The sequence below is a fragment of the Ursus maritimus genome, unplaced genomic scaffold (assembly GCF_017311325.1).
Source record: "Ursus maritimus isolate PB19 unplaced genomic scaffold, ASM1731132v1 scaffold_34, whole genome shotgun sequence".
NCBI lineage: Eukaryota > Metazoa > Chordata > Mammalia > Carnivora > Ursidae > Ursus > Ursus maritimus.
This window is the reverse complement of record NW_024426008.1, coordinates 23,521,998-23,542,413: the sequence shown is the minus strand read 5'-3', so window position 1 is coordinate 23,542,413 and position 20,416 is coordinate 23,521,998. Positions and strand designations below refer to the sequence as shown.

Sequence of the window (20,416 nt, the reverse complement as noted above, 5' to 3'; positions counted from 1 at the left end):
TTAGCATGTACTATGTCTTATAAAAGATACTAACAGGCTATGGAAAAGCTGATCTAGAAATAAAGAAGACCTAGTGCCTGGCCTCTGGGAAAATCACACTTGTTCCAATGGCCCCAAAAGAAATAATACATTAAATAAAAATAGCAAAGTGCACAGCAGGCGAATAGTGTGTCACCACTTCTGTGAATAAAAAATATACTTTTCATGTATATTTCTACATATACTCATAGAATGTCTTTAGAAGGCTACAAGAACAAAAGACAAGAACAGCTGCTTCTGGAAAGGAAAACCAATGGCTAGAAGGATGGAATGGAGGCTTTTTAATGTCTCTTCTTGGACCTTCTGAATTTTGAATCATGGAAAGGTATGAGTTCAAACTTCAGCAGCACTTAAATAAAAAAGAGAGAACTGCTGAACAATACCAACACCGTTTACATAAGCATCGGACTGCACAGCAAAGGCAAATAAATCAGACAGAAACATAATGATAGAAAAGGACCTCAAGTTATTTTCCACAATTTATCCTCATAAACTAAAATCACTTTGATTAAAATGTATTTTTGGGGAGCCTGGGTGGCTCAGATGGTGAAGCGTCTGCCTTCAGCTCAGGTCGTGATCCCAGGGTCCTGGGATCGAGCCCCACGTTGGGCTCCCAGCTCAGCAGGGAGTCTGCTTCTCCCTCTGCCCTTCACCTCATTTGTGCTCTCTAGCTCTCTCTCTCTCTCTCTCAAATAAATAAGTAAAATCTTTAAAAAAATAATAAAATAAAATGTATTTTCAACTTCCAAGGAACACACCAGTGGGCTGCCCAAGGCATGCCCTCCCTTTGGCAGCCTTTCTAGACTCTCCTCTTCACGTCGTCATTCTCCTCCAACATCTTATGCTATGACACTGCACTAAACTGTAATAATGAATTCCTTATCAATCTCCCCATGATACTATGAGCTCCTGGAAGAGAGGTACTTGTCTTGTTCAATCACTGCCTGGCATAGTGACATGGGTGCTTCCTAAATGCTGAATGAATTTCTTACAGCAAAACACAGCTCTAGACTGTATTCTAAAAGGACAGTGGGTGACAGCCGTGGAAACCTGAGGTCTGCTATTTACTGGCTTGGGCTGGTTACGTTAGGTCTCCGCTCCCTCAGCTGGGAAATGGCTATAATAGTGCTGACCGCAGCACAGCTACCATAGGCATTAAGTGAGATTCTGTGTGAGGATACCATACAGTTGTTAACGCTGACACTTAATATAGAACAGATACTACAGTAACATATCTTACCTTAAGGTCTGAGAGTAAGATTATTTGAGGCAACCAAGTACTGGTGGGTTAAACAAGGTAATATCCTATAGAAACCACGGGTCTGTTCTCTATGCTTCCTATGTCCTGGTGGCTGTGGAGGATACCAAGTACCTTATAAATACTATACATTTTATTGAACAAGCATAACTCACTAAGCAGTAAGTCTAGTTTTGTGACAAAATTTTAACTTCAACTACAATATATCTTCAAAAGAAATCATTCACAACCACACTCACGTGACAAGACTCCAAAGACTCAAAATAAATAGAAATAACATACTTAAATACTGTTGCAACACTGGGACTCTCGGTCACACAGACGACAAACAGAGACGTTGAGTGAAGGCAAAGGGCACTTCTGCAGGAACTGACCATTAAATCAGGGAATCTCAACTTGTTTTCCTAGGATGAGCGATGGATGATTTGCGTGGGGGCTCATCTTTCAGAAGCGTCCCTCCTCTCTCCTGTAGGCGCCCATGAGTCTCCCAGTCGTTTTGAAGTACCAAGGTCTCCTTGCAGGCTACCCCCTCTGCTCCTTCTTCCTTTGTTCTCCTCCTCTTCCCTCGCAGCTTCCACTGTTGAGTGCTTGGGCCTGGGAAGTCCTTCATCATCTGCAGCTGGCCTGGGCCACTGCACTGCTCTGGTCACGCGTAGCTCTGCTGAACTCAAACCACAGGCTGAGAATCCCTGCTTTAAGATCAGGAGTTTCAATGCTGGATTATGTCTCTTCAAATTGTTTATCTGGAGAATGATAATGACAAACGTAACTCATATTTGCTAGATGACAGAATAGATTTGCAATGAGAGGCAGATTATATTTATGTCCAATTATCTTTATATAATAAAGGGTGACCAACCATCTGGTTTTCCCAGGTTTGTTCTGGTTTTAAAACCCAGAGTCCCGTGTCCTGAAAAACCCCTTAATTCTGGGCAAATCAAGAGAGAAGGCTGGTCACTCTACGATACGCCTAACAACATTCATGATTTAGTTTTATAAAACAGTTGAGTGGACTTGACCACATAATGAAACCTGCCTGATTGGTAGGAGAAGGAAGGGAAGAATGAAGGGGGGGTAAACAGAAGGGGAAATGAACCATGAGAGACTGTGGACTCTGGGAAACAAACTGAGGGCTTCAGAGGGGAGGGGGGTGGGGGACTGGGATAGGCCGGTGACGGGTATTAAGGAGGGCACATATTGCATGGTGCACTGGGTGTTATATGCAAGTAATGAATCGTGGAACTTTACATCAAAAACTAAGGATGTACTGTATGGTGACTAACATAACATAATAAAAAATTATTATAAAAAAAAATGAAACCTGCCTGAGCCCGTCCAAACTACTTAGATTACTTTAAATTAGGGTTTGTTGTGAAGTTTAGTTTCTGACTGCATTAAAAAGAATTAGAAAGCTTAATATAACTTTCTTCTTAGTTCAATCAGCTGGGTGAGGTCTTTCTGAACTTTCATAAATGTAAAGATTTGTAGTGAAATGAATTTAAGTGGTTAGGTCAAGAGTAAAGTTCTATGGTCAGGCTAGTGGGCTCCAAAGCCTGATTTCTGTCAGGTCTGTGTTCTTGGGCAATTTGATATATTTTCTTGACTGTTTTCTCTACTATAAAATGAGAAATATCCTAGTATTTATCTCTTTGATTTTGTGGGGGGAGATTAAAGGAGGTACTGGTCCCTGCTTTTAACATAGTACCTGCTACTCAAGTTTTATCTATCTATCTATCTATCTATCTATCTATCTATCTATCTATCTATCATCATCTATCTATGTTAATCACCCACTGAAGTCAACTTGGTCCCCTCTTGCAGGGAGGTGTTAGGATGCAGAGCTATAAATCTAGCAGAGAGAAGCTGCTTCCTTCCCTATCCCCAAAGCTGCTCACCACTCTACACTCCAGGGCCATCCCTAAATCTCCCCGGACTATGGGAAGAGCTCTTGTGTTAGAGTTGTGAGGCAAAGAGGAGCCAGCAGTTCCAGGAGCCAGCATTCTTTAAAGTGAGGAGAGATTATGGCTGATGGCTTTCTCCGTTATTACTTTAACTTTTTGTTTCTTCTTCTTTCAACTTCCTAACCCCTGCTAATATTCTTACCATTTTGTTTCTTTGAGTTCCTATCTCGGATGCCACATCTTTCCACATCCATCATTTTCCCTTGAGAAAAGAAAAAGTCATTTTTATTCCCATGTAACACAACTCTACATCCCACATAGTGACTCAAGTTTAAATTCCAAGTTCCTATGAAGCATTTTTAATCCCCTAGGAAACCTGGTAGACTTCCGAATTTATTCCATGGGTTCCAACCCCTGAGGTCAATCCAACAGTTCAGGGCATCTGCTTTTGCTCCTAGATTTTATTTTATTTTTAAAGTTTATTTTTTTAGTCATTCCTACACCCAACGTAGGGCTCAGAGTCATGGCCCCGAGATCAAGAGCTGCACAGTCTTCTGACTGAGCCAGCCAGGTGCCCCACTCCCAGATTTTCTTTAGGAGTATATACTTTCATTCTCCATCCTTCCCTCAAAGAGAGACCATATGCTGAGGAACTTTATTATGCATTAGTTTTCTAGCCATTCCTAATGATGACTAATTATTTTTCATGGGGAAATATTCAAAACACAAGTTGGCAAGAGTCACTTCCTTGGACAGATCAACTCCATCTCAGGATCATCATACCATTGGACCTCGAGCCTTCTATTCTGGCTAACTGTCTCAGTTCTGTTAAACACCTGTTCTTTAGAAGTAGCTGACCTCCCTCCACTCAATTACACCACTTTCCCAGATCTACCCATCCTCTTAAGCGGCTGTGGGGAATTTTTCAACCACCATTGGAATTCCCTTCCATCTTCCACTTCCCTATTTGACCTCAGATAACTCTACACACAGATCATCATTGGATCCCCTGGAATACTTCTCAAAGTATTGGGGGAAATGTCTACTTTGAATCATCTTAAAATGGGAGGAAATGATTTGAATAGACTCATTTTCCTGTGTTTTAATTGTTCCCATGGGCAAACAGAGAAATAAACACATGCAAATTATTTTGAAAATTATATAGCACCCTCAGCCAGAAATCTTGTAAAATACTCTACGGTAAAAGCATCACTACTCTACGGAAAAAAACTATTTTTATTCTTTAGGGTGCTCAGAAACCAGCTGAATATAACAGTGCAACTAATGCAAGACTCAAATTCAACCAAAACCGACAGGCATTTTAGCTTTTTCTCCTCTACTCTAAGTCTGTGGTTATTTGCATGATGAAAAGAAACTGTATAATGCTTGGTCTTCTTCACCTCTGTACATACCCATCCTCCCACCTCTCACCCCCATACACATGATCTTCACCCAGCAATCCTGCTCGGCTTCACTGTCATTGCTATTGAACAGTGGAATGTCTTTGTGCCACATTGCAAAGGCAAATCAGGTTTCCCTGCAGCTATGATTCAACTGTCACCCCCTTGGAAATTCTACTACCAAGTGTTTACTGCCACCTTCCAATGTAAGCAATGCTGCAGGACGGTGAAATGAACAGGACTGGAGTAAGAGGCAACACACAGTGTCACATGGTAGCATAGCTGAAACCCACTTTGCAAAATTGAAAGTTGGCCCTAGAAGAGAATGCTAACAGGAAGGCAGCATTTTGTAAATCCGTGTTTCCTGACTGGGCCACTGCTAGCATTCTAGGTAGGAGAGTTCCCTCTTACATGGGACCGAGCTGTACACTACAGAAGATGGAGCATCCTGGCTCTGCCTCTAAGTGCCGCTGTGACAACAGTAGCAGACCTGTACATTTCCCCATATGCCCAGTGGAGACCACTGCAATTAAGGAGATACCATTTCTCGTTAGACAGAAAGTGACTGCCAGCGTTACACCAAGAAACACCAGGACAGCTGCCAGAATCATGAAGTGCGTCCTTTCATTTGATGGAACTGGAAGTGGTTCTGAAAAACAAAAGAAAACAAAAAGAAACTAAAGATGAAATTTTGATGGGAAGGGGTCAAGAGAACAATCATCCTTGAAGGTGAATTTCGGTTAGCTCTGGGTTACAAACAGTTCCTGGCCAGTGAGTGGCTGGAATGGTTAGATACTGCTGATAGGAAACCAGGAGCAGTGCAGAAAAGAGGAAGAACCCCAGGCTTCGGACAGATGGTCCTGGAGTTGCATTCTGCTGCCACAAACTAGCTTTGGGATCTCAGGCAAATCCTTTCACCTGCCTACAGAATGGAAAGGATAATAAACTTATCGTGAGGCTAATGTCTGTCAAGTGCTTACCACAGGTAGCTGCCGCTCGGTACTAACTGGGAGGCTCGGTGACCTCCCTTGCATTCTTTAATCTAGAAGCTAGCGGCCTGTGGTACATGGTAAAGATGGAACAGGAAGGCCAACTGGCACTGCCCAAGAGCTTCCACCTCCTCGTATATGTGGCCACAATTGAGGCCCATCGCTCGCTATGCTTTCTTTCTCAGTTTGAACATCTCAGGACATCTAATCATGGGTGCCTCTCACCCATCTGTCTGTGGTTCCATGAAGGAAGAAAAGGGAGTCCCTTGGCACGCGATGCTCAGAGACTGCTAACTCCCACCTCCCTCCGTTGGTCATGATCCCTGACGACCTCATTCAAGCTTTAAAGCCACAGCAGTGGTCAGCCTTTCTCTAGCAGCTTACAATTCACAAAACCTGTTTATACCTATTTCATTTCGATCTCAAAATAAGTTCAGTTAGGCATGCAAGATATTAAAAAAAATCCGAGGTGCTAGATGAGGAAACAGACTCCAAGTAGTTAGGTGAATTACCCTAAGTCTTCCCACAGATAAGTTGTCATAAAGCAACTTTTAAATGGCAGGAACCCACGAATGCAGACCCTACCGAAGTGACTCAGAACCCAGTAAGAGCATCTCTTCAAGTTTCTCAACTTTTTTTTTTTTTTGTTACTCTTTCCATTCATGGGACCATCTTGTATTGCCTTCTCCTATTGGTTGACTTTTCCACCCGAGTTCTTAGTTGTTTTTTCTGAAGTAGCTGAAGCTATACTGGCAACATCTACTAGAAGAAGGGGCATTGAGAAGTGCTTCTCAGAACACCTCTGGGTTTATGTTAACCTCATGCTCTCCTGCCTCACTTTCTCTAAAGGTCTCAGCCTCTCATCAGACTCTGTATCCCACTGTACCCACTCCTGCAGGGTAGTAAGAAAAAAAAAAATAACTGAGTCTATGCAGGCAAGAGCCTCATATCATTTTCATAGAATGGCTCATTTGCCCCTACGGTAACCTTGCCCAAAAGTCTGTAACTGTTATGACTAGGGAAACTGAAGCACACAGAAGCTGAGTAGCTTAGGCAGGGACCACAATCTTGTGTCTTACACACTAAACAGACAGACTGCTTTGTGTTGAAATGTCATACACCATGTTGGGGGTGGGGTGCACAGATGGGGAGGACGGATCTTTCTGATTTAGAATAAGATAGAAAAGTATGTTCCATTTGCTTGCTACCACAGAAACCCTGGAAAGAAAAGAGCAACTCTGATGTGCTGGGATCTGGATTCCTGAAACACTGCCTGAGCTGAGACTTCCTCTGGGGTATTCCCCCAGATCCCTCAGCCACAAGAGCATTTCCTACATGGGATGGGATTGCCTTCTCTATTTCTTATCTGTTTCCTGGAAAGCGTGAACAGTATCTTACTCTTCTATGAGCCCCTGATGCCTGGCACATAGGGCATATTCAATAAATATTTGCTGAATGTTTATTAAACAGCAATATGACTTGGATGAATGGAGATGAGAAACCATTTTGTAAAATATTAGTGTTATACATGCATTCACTTATTTAATGAATGATGGATGCCTAAAATGAACAGGCGTCATGCTAGAGGCCAGAGGACAGCAGTAGGCACATTTGAATTGAAACATTCAGAATATTACCTGGGATGACCAACTTAGCGGTATTGTTTCTGTTTCCCTCGGGACCTGATGTTCGAAAAGTGCAGTAGAAAATCTCATTAGCTGTTGTGTTGATTCTCAGCATGCTGGTCACATTGAAAAGCTTCTCCTCCCTGTTGGAATTAGTGGTGGTGGTTTTGCCACTCAGGACTCGATGGTCACTGCTTGTCCAGATGACTTCAGCCTCAGGGTAACCCTCAGCCTGACACATTAGTTCGTGTTCAGAGGTGACAGGATCCACAGAAATTCTTTGGTTGATTTTGCGGTATGGGGCTAGGTCATGAGCAAAAAGAAGTCAGGGCTTTCACTTAGGACAAAACTAGATATGTGGCTTGGTGTTGTCTACATTAGGGAAAGTATCAATTCAGGTGGGTTCTCAGTGAAATAAGCTTGATGTTCAGATGTCTCAGCAGTGAGGAACCCGTTAGTTCTGCTTCAACTCGCCCATTCATAGATGGGCTACGTTCAAAGGAACAACTACCTTGCTATCAAAATCATACTGCTATTTTTTATTGGGCTCCAAGTAAACACATAGATTAAAGAGAACTGTCATCTTTAAACCAACAGTCTTTCTATCCAAATATAAAATATGTCTGTCCGTTTCCTCAAGTTTTTGTATCTTTCTCATATAGCTTTATAGTTTTTACACAGGGCCAACCCATTTCTTCTTAAATTTATTCCCGGTTATTTTCTTTTTGTTGTTGTAATGCTGTCTTTGTAACATGAACCTCTCCAGCTGCCCAGCATGGTTTTCTTAGACTTTATTTAATAAACAGAAAATCTGATTTTCATGTGCCATTTGCTTTTCCAACTGTGGGTCAATGATCAGAAATTAGGTATGAAAAGAGTATGATATCATTATAAAAACTGACATGTGTTCCTGGATAATACTTTTTAAAGTTTAAATTTATTTTTTACTTCAAAATAGTTTTAGATTTACAGAAAAGTGACAAAGATAGTACAGAGCTCCCATATACCTATCACCCAGCTCCCTCCTACTGTTAACATCTTATTACCATGGTGCATTTGTTATAACTAAGAAACCAGTGTTAGTACATTATATTAGCTAAACTTCACACTTCTTTCCATTTCACTAGTTTTTCCCTAATATCCTTTTTCTATTCCAGCATCTCACCCAGAATACCACATTATGATACTTATTTTTTGAACTTTTTTATGCTGGCTATTTGAATAAATCATTATACTCAAGAAATAAAGTTTAAGTTTTAGATCATTGATTAAAATTTAGCTCATTGGTTTGGGACCCTTTTAGGATTAAGATACCATGTGTACTATTTTAGTAGATTATTTAATGCATTTACATCACCTAAGATCTTTATTCATGTTTATTCATTACAAGCATGGTAACGTGTCATTATTTTGTTGGTATAATCTTTATTTTACTCCTAATACTTCAGTGTAACCACCAGCGGTCCACCCAGAACCTTGACTCTCCATTCCTTTACCAAAGGTATAACAATGGCTTTGTGATAAGATATATTCACAGAGATTTAATACAAAACAGCCAGAATCAAACAAGACTGAAATAATGATGTGATGTTTTTGTGCCCTTAAATCAATGAAACCACCAATAGAAACACTTGAAATCAAGATAATTATAATTTCAAAACACATAAGTAATGGTTCTCATGAGTACTTGAGTCCTCAACCTTGTATCTGTTATGTTTAAGAATCCTTAAAAAAAAAAATAAGTCCACTGATTGTACTTCCTGAAATAGTATTACCACAACAGGGTCTAGTTCACATAGCACAGAGCTTGATTTCTGGGCAATTTAGTTTTCAAGACTAAAATCACAGATTATGGTAAAGTATTAAAGGTAAAATATTTGCTTTTTTACTCTTATAATTCTTAACAGAATCATAAAGGAGAATGTTGCTTTATGCCTAAGCATATTTTTTAAATGTGGTATACTTCTCAGGGCCTAATAAATGAGTGGAATGGTTCTACTCATTGATTACATATCCACTATTCTAGTCTCTAAAGTAGGGTACATGTGTTGGGACATAGGAAGAAAATTAGAACTTCTACTTATATATATTTTTATCATAATAATTAAGAAATAATCTAAGCTTAACAAACTTTACTAATTGACACCGGGCCTCACTTTCTATGCCACATGAGAGTCTTATGGGAAGAGGGAAGTTTTATAACACCAAAGGGAGAAGAGTGGGCTTATTACAGATTTCCAGATTCTCTTATCTAATTTCAACTAGACTAACCTGCTTACAAAATGAACTACTAATTAAAAATTTTCCCACAAAGAAACTGAGGATGGAATACTAATACTTCAAGTGCAAACCACAAGGAAGTGGCAGGAGGGACACATCTTACCACCACTTTATGAAGTTAAAACACTAAGTACCTAATTGGACCTGATAAAGTATGGATTTAAAAACCCCCAAGATTGTAGACAATGCTGCTATAAACAGCATGTAGGCCTTTGAATTAGTATTTTTGTATCCTTTGGGTAAATGCCTAGTAGTGTAATTGCTGGATCATAGGATAGTTCTATTTTTAACTTTTTGAGGAAAGTCCATACTGTTTTCCTACAATAGCCAGATTATGGAGACAGCCCATTTGTCCATAGCCTGATGAACGGATAAAGAAAATGTGGTATGTTTGTGTATATAAACACACACACACACACACAGAAACACATACACACAGACACACACTGGAATGTTACTCAGCCATAAAAAAGAATGAAATCTTTTTTATTTGCAATGATATGGATGAGCTAGAGAGTACAATTCTAAGTGAAATAGTCAAAGAAAGACAAATACCATATGGTTTCATTCATATGTGGAATTTAAGAAACGAAACAAATTAAGCATAGCAGAAAAAGAGAGAGAGAGAGAGAGGCAAACCAAGAGAACAAGCTGATGGTTACCAGAGGGGGGATGGGTGGAGGGCTGGGTTAAATAGGTGATGGGGATTAAGAAGGGCACTTGTGATGAGCATTGGCTGTTGTATGAAGTGCTGAATCCCTAAATTATACACCTGAAACTAAAAACAAAAACTCAAGATTGTCAAGAGCATCCACCTCTGTTAACAATGAATTTCACCTTGAACTATTAGCTAATGACAGTGAATCATCATAATTAGCAAGGCATTAAAATATGATTAAATTTTTATTTCTACCTTTAAAAGTTTCTATCTTTATACCTTTGTCAAATGTACAATGCTTTAAGTTGAACCATATGAAGTTAGTGATGTTCAACTTCTTTTACCTTTTAAAAATGTCGATTCTTTACGCTACGTCCTTTACATTAGCACAAGTATATCTTTTCTAAGTATACACACACACACACAAATACATGCATATTAGCTAACCTGTTTTACTGATGGAGTAGGTTATCAAAAACATTTGCAGACTCCTGTTTTACTAGATAGAGAGCACATGTGCTAATCCAATGGTCACATCAAGACCAAGAAAAGCTCACTGTAATTTTGAAGTCAATATACAACTTCATACACACTCTGGAGGTATAAATACAGGGAGTGAAACCTGATTGTTGAGGGCACAGATTTCAGAACTAGATTACCTGAGCTCAGAACCTGGCTTTACCACTTAATGGCTGAGTGAGCTCAGGTAAATTACTTAATTTCTTTGGGCCTCAATTTCCTCCTTCATAAAATGAGAATAACACCACACACATCATTGAATCTAAGATGCCATCTATTGAAAGACACACTTAGACACAGAGATAGCAAAAGGTGAAAACATACATCTTAGACATAATGCAGCCCCTACCCCGTAGAGTCATTTGAGGATTAAATGAGTTAGTAGAGGCAAAATGCTTAGGACAGGGTCTGGCACATAGTAAGTACTACCTAAGTGTTAATTACTACTATGATAACTACTGGAGCAGCTCCTTCTCTTCTTCTTACAACTACCACTTAAGTGTACTCATGTAATATTCTTCAGAAAGTACTGATAGTTCCTCATGAACAGACTTGGAAATAAGTTTTTACATATTCAAACCTGTTCATGTTTCAAAATTTTTAGCCCTATCCTATTTGAGGAAATATTTCATTCATTCATTCATTTAACAAATATTTTTTGTGTGCTCTTGTCAAATTCCTGTATACCAAGTCCTAGGGATAGAGCAGTGAATAAAACAGAACAGAATCTCTACCTTTGTGGAGTATATTCAAGAAAGAGGAGAGTGATAATAAACAAAGCGGGTGCGTTTATATGTGTTAGATGAGGCTGAACAGGTTACACGATACAGTAGATGGGGAGGAATGCTATAGAAAAAAATCTAAAGGCTGGCTGGTGAATTGGGGAGAGACGGGGTTGGTGGGGAATGAGAGCAGTGAATCTGGTTCATATGAACGAATTAGCATTATCAGGATAACTATGTAATACTTTGTTCTTTCAGTTGCCTAATCCCATTTAAGGTCTTTAAAGTATAAATGGTATTTGATTTTCCTTGCAATTAGGTTCGATGATTAAGGAAAAACAGCATTCCCAATTGGAAGTCAGATGCCTGAGAGTATGGTATTTAAACTGATAAATATGAAAGGTGCAATAATACCCAGAGTGATAATAATAATTGAGTTAATCCAAAACTAAAGTCTTAACACATTTCAGTTTTGAAATGCTTCACCTATAAAATCCCATGGTGAGTAAACTCCCTCTGGGGAAGCTGTGTTACCACATGTTTGCAGTGATGGGAAGAGAAGTGTTACTGTGAAGTCATTTGCATATAGAGGTGACTCAGGAATTGTACTTCCTTGAGTTGTGAAGCTCATGCAAGAGGACCATTTCTATTGGTGACGCTACCTCAGTGCAAGTGAAGCTTGGTGGTTGGCTTGCTCTCAGTGTAGCTCAACTCAACACCCAAGACCACTGTGTGCAAATGGCCACAAGATGGACTGGGACTAGGATGCCAGTAATTTATAATATAAATTAGTAATTTATAATATAAAATGGAATGGTCAAGACAAATCAGATCCTCAAATCTGGCTGGTCATCTGCTTTGCTCTATCAGGAATCCCTTCTCGGAAAAAACCTTGAGTGCCAAAAGGTTTCCTACTGCGTTGAGCCATAACAAAGGACATCATAGATCAACAAAGGACATTACAGAGCCCAGAGGACCTGAAAAGACATCCTTCCTTGTTATAGGATAGCTGTCCTACTCTCTGCATACTCCCTAAAGGCTGATGACAGACCCTCTCTCCTGGAAGCAGAGACTTACACTCTATACTTCCTTTCACCTGACTGCCAGGCTTACATTCTTCCTGCCCAGCCCAGATCCAGCACTACTGGCTGTTCACGGGGCTAAGTGTTGATAATTTCTTTAATGCCATGAAACACAGTCAGTGGGTGATATTTGCTGATGGACTGAAGAAAGGTTGAAAATCCCAACTTGGGATCCCACCAGCTTCCTTTCATAAATACCACTGTTCTGGAGAAGTATATGGCAAAATATAATGAAAATTAAATCTACTTCCCAAGACAAGTGACATCTTCTTCACAACAGTAACATTAATTGATCCAGAATCAGAAACCCAGTAATGTGCCATAAAAATAGATGCATTTTTCCCAATGGCTATATAATTTGGACTGAGTTTACAATTATCATTTATCCCTTTATGATAAATGTAAACTTCTTCTACTTGTAATATTGATCTTCAGATTGAAGCTAGTTAGGCCAGGAATGGAAAGAACAAGGAGTGATGACTGCACTCTGGTCACATACGAAAAGGTCATCATGTAAACAAAAGAAGCAGGCATATAATCTCAAAACTATGACTAGAGAGGGCAGATATCAGCTTGGTATCAGAAAATAATTTCAAAAGGCTATGGAAGGGAGGTCCAAGTGACCGGGTGTCAGTGTGGAAAGTATGTGAGCAGAAGATCCCTTAAGGGGATTTCTGTTCTTGGGAGTCTGGATTAGTTGCTCTTACTTGGGATCCTTTCATCTCTCAATTCTATGAATCTTAACAGTGAAAGTAGAGGGGGTCAGCTAAGGTGTTTTCCTTTTTTATCTAGTGGCAACACATAACTTCGAACGCAGGTGACCTGATGACATATTTGTGGGTCAGTACCCGGGAATTTGATACTCACAGTTCCTCTACAACACTCCAAGATAACAGCAGTGTAGATTTTCAAGATGAATATATGCCCAGTGAGCATAGGTAATACTGTCTCTAAAGAATAGTTTCCTTTACGTTTGATAATATTTTTTGCCTTTATATATTGACTTCAAGGCTTTTTGAATGTGCACCTCACAGTGGGGTTTGTTTTTACTATATTAATTTGGAGTTGACATAGAGATGCATAAAGGAAGGAAAATGATGGCAGACTTAATAAAATTTTTAAAAAATTATACTTGAATAAAAAAATTCCTGGAGGGACACACAAATAGTGGCTACTATCTTGACATGCCATGGAAGATGGCAGTGACGGGAGAAGAACACTTTTGCAATTCATGTTACTCCCTTCCGTGGTGTCTGAATGATTTGTAAGTACATGTATCACTTTCATAATAGTAAAAAAGTAAAGACTAGAAATTTATTTTTAGGAGAACCGAACATACTGTGGAACATGGCCCCACCATGTCCAGCTCTGGATCTCCAGGGACTGCCAAATAGGAACTGTTTGAGAAATGCTCATTGGAGGTGTGTGTGAATGAATGAATGAGTAGATTGTCACTATGGAGAGCAAGGTAGACTTCCAAGAAGGAAAAGTGCTCAGCGCTGGGGTATGGTTTTCATAAAGATTGGTCCTCTTCACCTGTATGCATTCTTACCATGAACTTTCAAAGTAATCCGCTTGTAGTCAGCACCGCCATAGCCGATCAAGCAGCAGTAAACCCCTGCATCCTGCAACTTCACGTCTGTGATCTGAAGTGCGGCCTTCCCCAAGAACAGCTGGTCCTTTAGCAGCTGGGCCCTCTGGCTGTAGCTGCTGTGCTGAACTTGCAGGTCTTCTTTCCCGTTCACAAACTGAATAATTTTCTTATCCTCCATTTCCCAGTAGACGATTAGTGCAAGCAGGTTTAACTGTTTCTCTATCGGGAACTTGCACTCCATAGTCACATTGCCGCCAGACTCCACCACATACAGGTCTTTGGAAACCGTGATCGTAAATGCTGAAGAGAGAGACAACCAATTTTCAGAAGATGGGAAACTCCTCAAAAAATTTACAGATAGTTTCAGTTATTATCCCTGGGAAATGGATAATAGGTAATGGATAAATAGATAATGGGTTAATTTTCTTTCTTTCAGTTTGACCATGTTCCCTATAGCTTTGTCCAATGAAATGGGTTTATGAGATACAGATGGAAAAACAGAATGTTCTCTCTACAAAAAAAAAAAAAAAATCACATCCACTTTAAATAATTATTGTAGTTTTTAACTTATGGTTAAAATATTTAAAATATAGAACCTAATGAAAGGATCTGGTGTCTTACCTTTCAGCAAATGGCAGTAGGCCATGAATGCAAAGACACTAAATATCTTCATCTTTCTGGAGTGACCTAATTATGGAAAACACAAAAAGAAAAATACTTTACTCAATAACTGAACACCCAGACATTATGGGTCTTGGCAGTTCTAAATGAAATAGTCTTCTGATAATCAGAAAAATGACTGATTTGTAATGGGGAAATGCAGCATGGAATTGAGAAGTTTAATACCTTTACTTAATATCCCACAGTCCTATAAAGCCAAATGGAAAAAAGTTACTATGATGACAATCTTTAAATGTAATTATAAGGCCTGAAAAAAACTTATAATGAACACTCGAAAGAGGCCAAGAAGAAAATATTGCACTAAAATCCTCTCAACTATTTCATGTTTTTTTTCTGCAGAACATATCTAGAAATCCAAACCTGCCCTGTGCAAAATTTCAAAGCAAAGACAACCTGACTTCCACATCTCCCACCTTTTAATGCTTTTTCTTCCACCCTCGCTCCTGAATACTTTCATCCTATCCTTAACTACTCAAGCCTTCCATATCACTATCCCAACTATGCTACTTTTCTCACAGGTGCCATCCTTCAGAAATCTCCTCTTCGGTCCTTGGCTTATTCCAAGCTATAAATCCTATTCTCTCAATAAACTGATTCCATTAGTAGCAGGAATGAGAAGGAGAAACAGTTGAATTTGACCAATTCATACTAAGATGTGAATGACTTACAGCCACTGTTAGGGGTATCTGCCTAGATTCTATTCTTCATTTTGTCATTCTGCTTGAAATTCTACTAATTCTTTAATTCAGCAAATATTGATTGAGCACCTTTCCTGTCCCAGACACTGTTTTAGGTACTAGGAATACAGCCATGAACAAGAAAGAAAAATCACTCTCATTTTGGACCTTATATACAAGTAGGGTAATAAAGAAAGAAGATTTATACTGCATTTCAGCAAATTTGTTTCTTTTTTAAAATATTTTATTTATTTATTTGACAGGGAGAGAGAGAGAGCACAAGCAGGGGAAGTGGCAGGCTGAGGGAGGGGGAGAAGTAGGCTCCCCGCTGAGCAGGGAGCCTGATGTGGGGCTCGATCCCAGGACCCTGGGACCTGATCATGACCTGAGCCAAAGGCAGATGCTTAACGACTGAGCCACCCAGGCGGGCCAAATTTGTTTCTTTATTAATACATTTTCCCTCTTGTGTTCTACATATATTTACACACTTCAAGAAGTCAGTTTTCCTCTTCTCTTTGACCTCTTTTATGCATACAAAAACTCACCAATGATCAATTAATCTATGCTACACATATCTAAGAAGATTTATGCTCCTAATATATAAATAGCTCCTAAAAATCAATTAGAAAACCACACACAACCTAACAGAAAATGAGCAAAAGTTTCTAGCATACAGTTCAGAGAGTAAGAAATACAAACAACACCTACACATTGGAAAGGATGCTCAATCTCAACAATTTTTAAAAAATATAAGTTTAAAACATTAGGTACTATTTTTCACTTATTAGCTTAACCAAAAGAGTCCTAATATTTAATGTTTGTAAGGATATGAACAAATGGGTTTTCTCACTCACTGACGGTAAGGATGTGAAGTTATATAACATTTTTTGGAAGGCAATTTGGTAATCTCCATTAAAATTTGAAATGTATATGACACATGAGCTTTCACTTCCTCTCTTAGAAATGTATCTTACAAAAACAAAAACATACACATAAACAATACATGTGAAGTGATGACATTGCCAATCCTAGCCACAAACTGGGAATATTCCAGATAGCCTAACTAGTTAAATAAATGTTGTTACAGTCCTACAGTGTAATACCACTGAGGACAGAATTGTATTGATTTTGCAAAGATGTTGGGAGATGAGATGGTTAATGATTTCTTTGGTGTTTTTCTGTGTCTACATTTTCAAAGAAATGGATATGTTTTCCTCTTATTAGAAAAAAATAAAAAACAAATTTGGTGAACCATTTCACCTTGCTAAGCTGCAGAACGTTCGGGACACAGAGTAGTAGAATGGAAAGAACCTCAGAAACTCACACATCAGTGTTGAGGTGGAATAATAATATTTGTTTATTTTTATCTTTTTCTTCATTATTTAAATAACATAAACACAATATAGAAAATGAGAAAAGATGGAAAAATCACCCACTATTCCATTACTTTAACCCAGGAAACATTTGCTAATGCCTAGAAATATTTTTAGGGGGCGCCTGGGTGGCTCAGTCGTTAAGCGTCTGCCTTTGGCTCAGGGCATGATTCCAGAGTCCTGGGATCGAGCCCCACATCAGGCTCCTCTGCTGGGAGCCTGCTTCTTCCTCTCCCACTCCCCCTGCTTGTGTTCCCTCTCTCTCTGGCTGTCTCTCTCTCTCTCTGTCAAATAAATAAATAAATAAAAATCTTTAAAAAAAAAAAAGAAAGAAATATTTTTAGTTGTCGAAATGCAGTAGGGTGGGGGTGAGGATTGCTACTTCTGGTGGTAAAGGCCAGGAATGCCACTGCTAAGCATCCTACAATGTGCAGGACGGCCGCCACAGCAGAAATGTATCTAGACTTACTTGTCAATAGTGCCAAGGTTGAGAAACCCTGCAACCACTGTGAGCATTCCAGTATACACTTTTCTTCTAGTCTTCCCCCTACGAATCTTTGTAAAAACAATTATAACCTTATCATACATTTAACATTCATTTTTAATTTAATATTACAATATGTTTTCCATTTTACTGAATGATATTCATAAGTATTTTGGTGTTCCCATAATGTTTAGTTCCCTTATTGTTAGGTTTAAGATTGTTTCCACTTTTAAAAATATCATACATATTTGTGTATTCAGCAAATACTTGTTAAGTGCCTACTGTGTGCCAGGCCCTGAGGACAGATTTTCCCAAGTGGAATTGTTGATCAAGGAGAAAGAACATCTTCCTGATACGTGTGGATAATTGGTACCAGTTACACTGTATCTTTACTGGGTATGGTTTTAAAAATAGTTTTTCTAATTTGATTATTAAAAAGTTACAATTTGAATTTTTCATGGGTTTGTTATTTTGGTTCTTTTGTGAATTATTTCGTCATTTTCTGGCCTGTTTATCTTACTAGTTTCCTATCAATCTGTATGAACCCTTCATGTTCATAAATACATGTATGGGTAAAAATAAAAAACAATAAAGTAAAATAAGTCATTACTCTCTTGTTAGTGTTAGGCGCATAATTCCTATCTCTCTCCTTTCTCTCATGTGGGCCCGTGAGAACATGAAGATTGTTGAAATGAGAAAGCCACCCCCCTGACCTTTCCTTGGGCAAGAGTTGATTACACCATAGTTATAAAACACTGTAATATTATAAACAGAAATACACTTATTGGGCAAAAGAAAACTTAAGATATCCCTAACTCCAAGCAAAGTACTACTGAATAAAACAAAGGGAAGTAAAATCCACTCATGGGTTAAAACTAGTTTTGCCAATGTTAATGACATACTCTGGTGTAGTTCCTATCCTTTAAATGAATTTGGTTGAAAATTTTAGGGGTCATAAAAGTTTATTGGAAGCTGATGGGTTAGAGCTGATATTTACATAATTCCTCATGATGCCACCTTTTGCCAAGGTTTCCTTCCCTTGCAGTACAGCTGTCATTAGTGTGGGGACAAAAACAAAGGACAGAGACCACGTGAATAACCATGGTCTTAGATCTCTAAACTCCACATCAGGGCAGTTGGTCTAAGAGAACACTGACATCTTCAAGTAAGAAACTATGATGGTAGATCTGGATTCCCAGACAAGAGCACTCAAAGAGCAAAGAAATGTGAACTAGGGAAGAAATGATGGTTCATTCAGGATGAGGAAGCAGGTTTGTCCCTGGGGAACTCAGTATAACACTATGGAACTTCTCTATCTCCCAGGGGTAGTAAGGGTAGGAGGAAAAGACAGGAAAAGAATTCAAGCTTCTTTTCTCAAAAGTAGGAGCAAGGAGTGTCTTGATAGCTGTTGGTTTAGGGTTTCCTTTGACTTTTCTCTGATATATATAAACTATAATTTGATTTTCAAAAAAAAAAAAAAAAGCCTCCTAGAGTTTGACAATGTATCTCCAAGATGAAAACCCACCCCATTAATACATCAAGAGAGTTGATCTATTATACCCAACTAAACCCTGTACCCAAACTCCTTCCCCTCAGTCACCTTGAAACATTCTTGTATGTTTCCCAGATCGCTTCAAATGCCCACACTATCTCTGTGGCTTCCTTTAAGACTACACTCTAACTACTGTCCTGTAACCTCTACCTACTCTATTCCACTGAAAAAGGCTGATTCTTTTTTTCTTTAGACTATCATAGTTCTTAAAAACTGCAGGTAACTGTCAATGTAAACTGGCTCTTTCTTGAAGGTGATTTTCAATTTGCATCAAAAGGCCTTTAAAATATTCAGACTCTTTGCCTAAGTAGTTGAAAGAGTTTATCTGAAGGATACAATTAGTAATGTCCCAGAGATTTACAAGCAATGATGTTCACTGAATGGCTAAGACACTTAACCACTGTAAATAATCATGGGGTATTAATTTTGTACCATGGAATGCAGCCATTAAAAATATACGTATCACATTTTAGAAGACCATTTAATCCATAGAGGGGTGCCTGGTTAAGTGTCTGCCTTCAGTTTAGGTCATGATCTCAGGGTCCTGAGATCAAGTGCCACATCAGGCTCTCTGCTCAGTGGGGAGTCTGCTTCTCCCTCACACTCTTCCTCTGTGCTCTCCCTTTCTCTCAAATAAATAAAATCTTTAAAAAAATAATCTATAGAAAAATCACACAAGGTATTTTTTTTAGGTGCAAACAAGGTGAAACAATGATACCCGAAGTGCTCCCTGTATTATAAGACAAAGATTATGGTCTTCCACCTTCAGGACTCCTGTAGGTCCTCAGAGCAGATAGAGCAAAGAGCTCGGGTTGGGGTGTCCAGGCTCTTACTTACAGCAGGAGGGAGCCTTAGGATATGCTGCAGGTGAGATGACTTACTCAGAGCATACTGCTAGGGAGCAGCTGAGGGTGGACAAGGATCCAGGTGACAGACCTCCAGCCTAGGAATTTCCCTCTAGACCCAGCTACCCACCTCAGGAACATATTAATGAACGGGCAGAAACATACTTACAAAACTGATATTAAGCAAAACTGAATTCCCTTCTTCCGCGAAAGACCAAACGTCTTAGCTGTTCCTATTAGCCTATATAGGGACCAGCTCTCCTGCCGCGTCAAACCATCGCGCTTTCCCCGGCCCTTCTCTTCTCTCCATACCATAGAAAAGGTCTTCAGACCAGCTGCTTTTCAAAGTGCCATCCTAGACGGCCAGAGGCACCTCTTCAGGGAAGGACGCTCCCTACCTGCTGGCGGGGGACCGGCGGCGGCGCGGAGGCTCAGCACTCTGTGTCGGGGCTGCCGGGGCAGCGGCCAGGGGAGCACGCTAATGACCCGGCGAGGGGCGGGGCTAAGGGTCCCGCCCACCTTCCCGCCCCCGCCCACCTCCCGCCCCCGCCCACCTCCCGCCCACCTCCCGCCCGCGCTCAACCAGCGCTTGGGTTTAGTTACTTCCCTCCTCCCGCCCAGCTTTAAAGTGGGGGGAATTAGCGGATTCTGCAGTCTTGGAAAAAATAAGAAATAAATGAAACCGAAGGTGAAACTTACCATTTTGGTTTCTTGTAAATCAGCTTTTAAAAAGGAAA

General features: G+C 39.6%; 1 protein-coding gene across 2 annotated transcripts; it reads right to left on the bottom strand.

Annotated features, from left to right (window-relative positions):
- Positions 1 to 1,408: 1,408 nt before the first annotated feature.
- On the bottom strand, positions 1,409 to 20,153 carry CD274 (CD274 molecule). 2 transcript variants are annotated; one of them, XM_008690906.2, is made up of 7 exons: positions 20,078 to 20,153; positions 14,689 to 14,754; positions 14,026 to 14,367; positions 7,225 to 7,515; positions 5,140 to 5,247; positions 3,401 to 3,460; positions 1,409 to 2,040 (listed from the first exon to the last, which is right to left on the bottom strand). In XM_008690906.2, the coding sequence occupies exons 2-7, from the start codon at positions 14,738 to 14,740 to the stop codon at positions 2,018 to 2,020; spliced, it is 876 nt and encodes a 291-aa protein (XP_008689128.1). In that variant the 5' UTR covers positions 14,741 to 14,754; positions 20,078 to 20,153; the 3' UTR covers positions 1,409 to 2,017. The 2 variants fall into 2 exon arrangements, with proteins under 2 accessions (XP_008689128.1, XP_008689127.1); XM_008690905.2 differs by having other exon boundaries at positions 19,849 to 20,144.
- Positions 20,154 to 20,416: the final 263 nt, after the last annotated feature.

Excerpts from the sequence above, each read along its gene's own strand:
- CD274 (XM_008690906.2), bottom strand. The coding sequence starts at position 14,740 with ATGAAGATATTTAGTGTCTTTGCATTCATGGCCTACTGCCATTTGCTG. Across the intron at positions 7,516-14,025 it reads GATTACTTTGAAAGTTCATG|CCCCATACCGCAAAATCAAC; the intron begins GTAAGAATGCAT and ends CTCATGACCTAG. Across the intron at positions 5,248-7,224 it reads CGCTAAGTTGGTCATCCCAG|AACCACTTCCAGTTCCATCA; the intron begins GTAATATTCTGA and ends TTTGTTTTTCAG.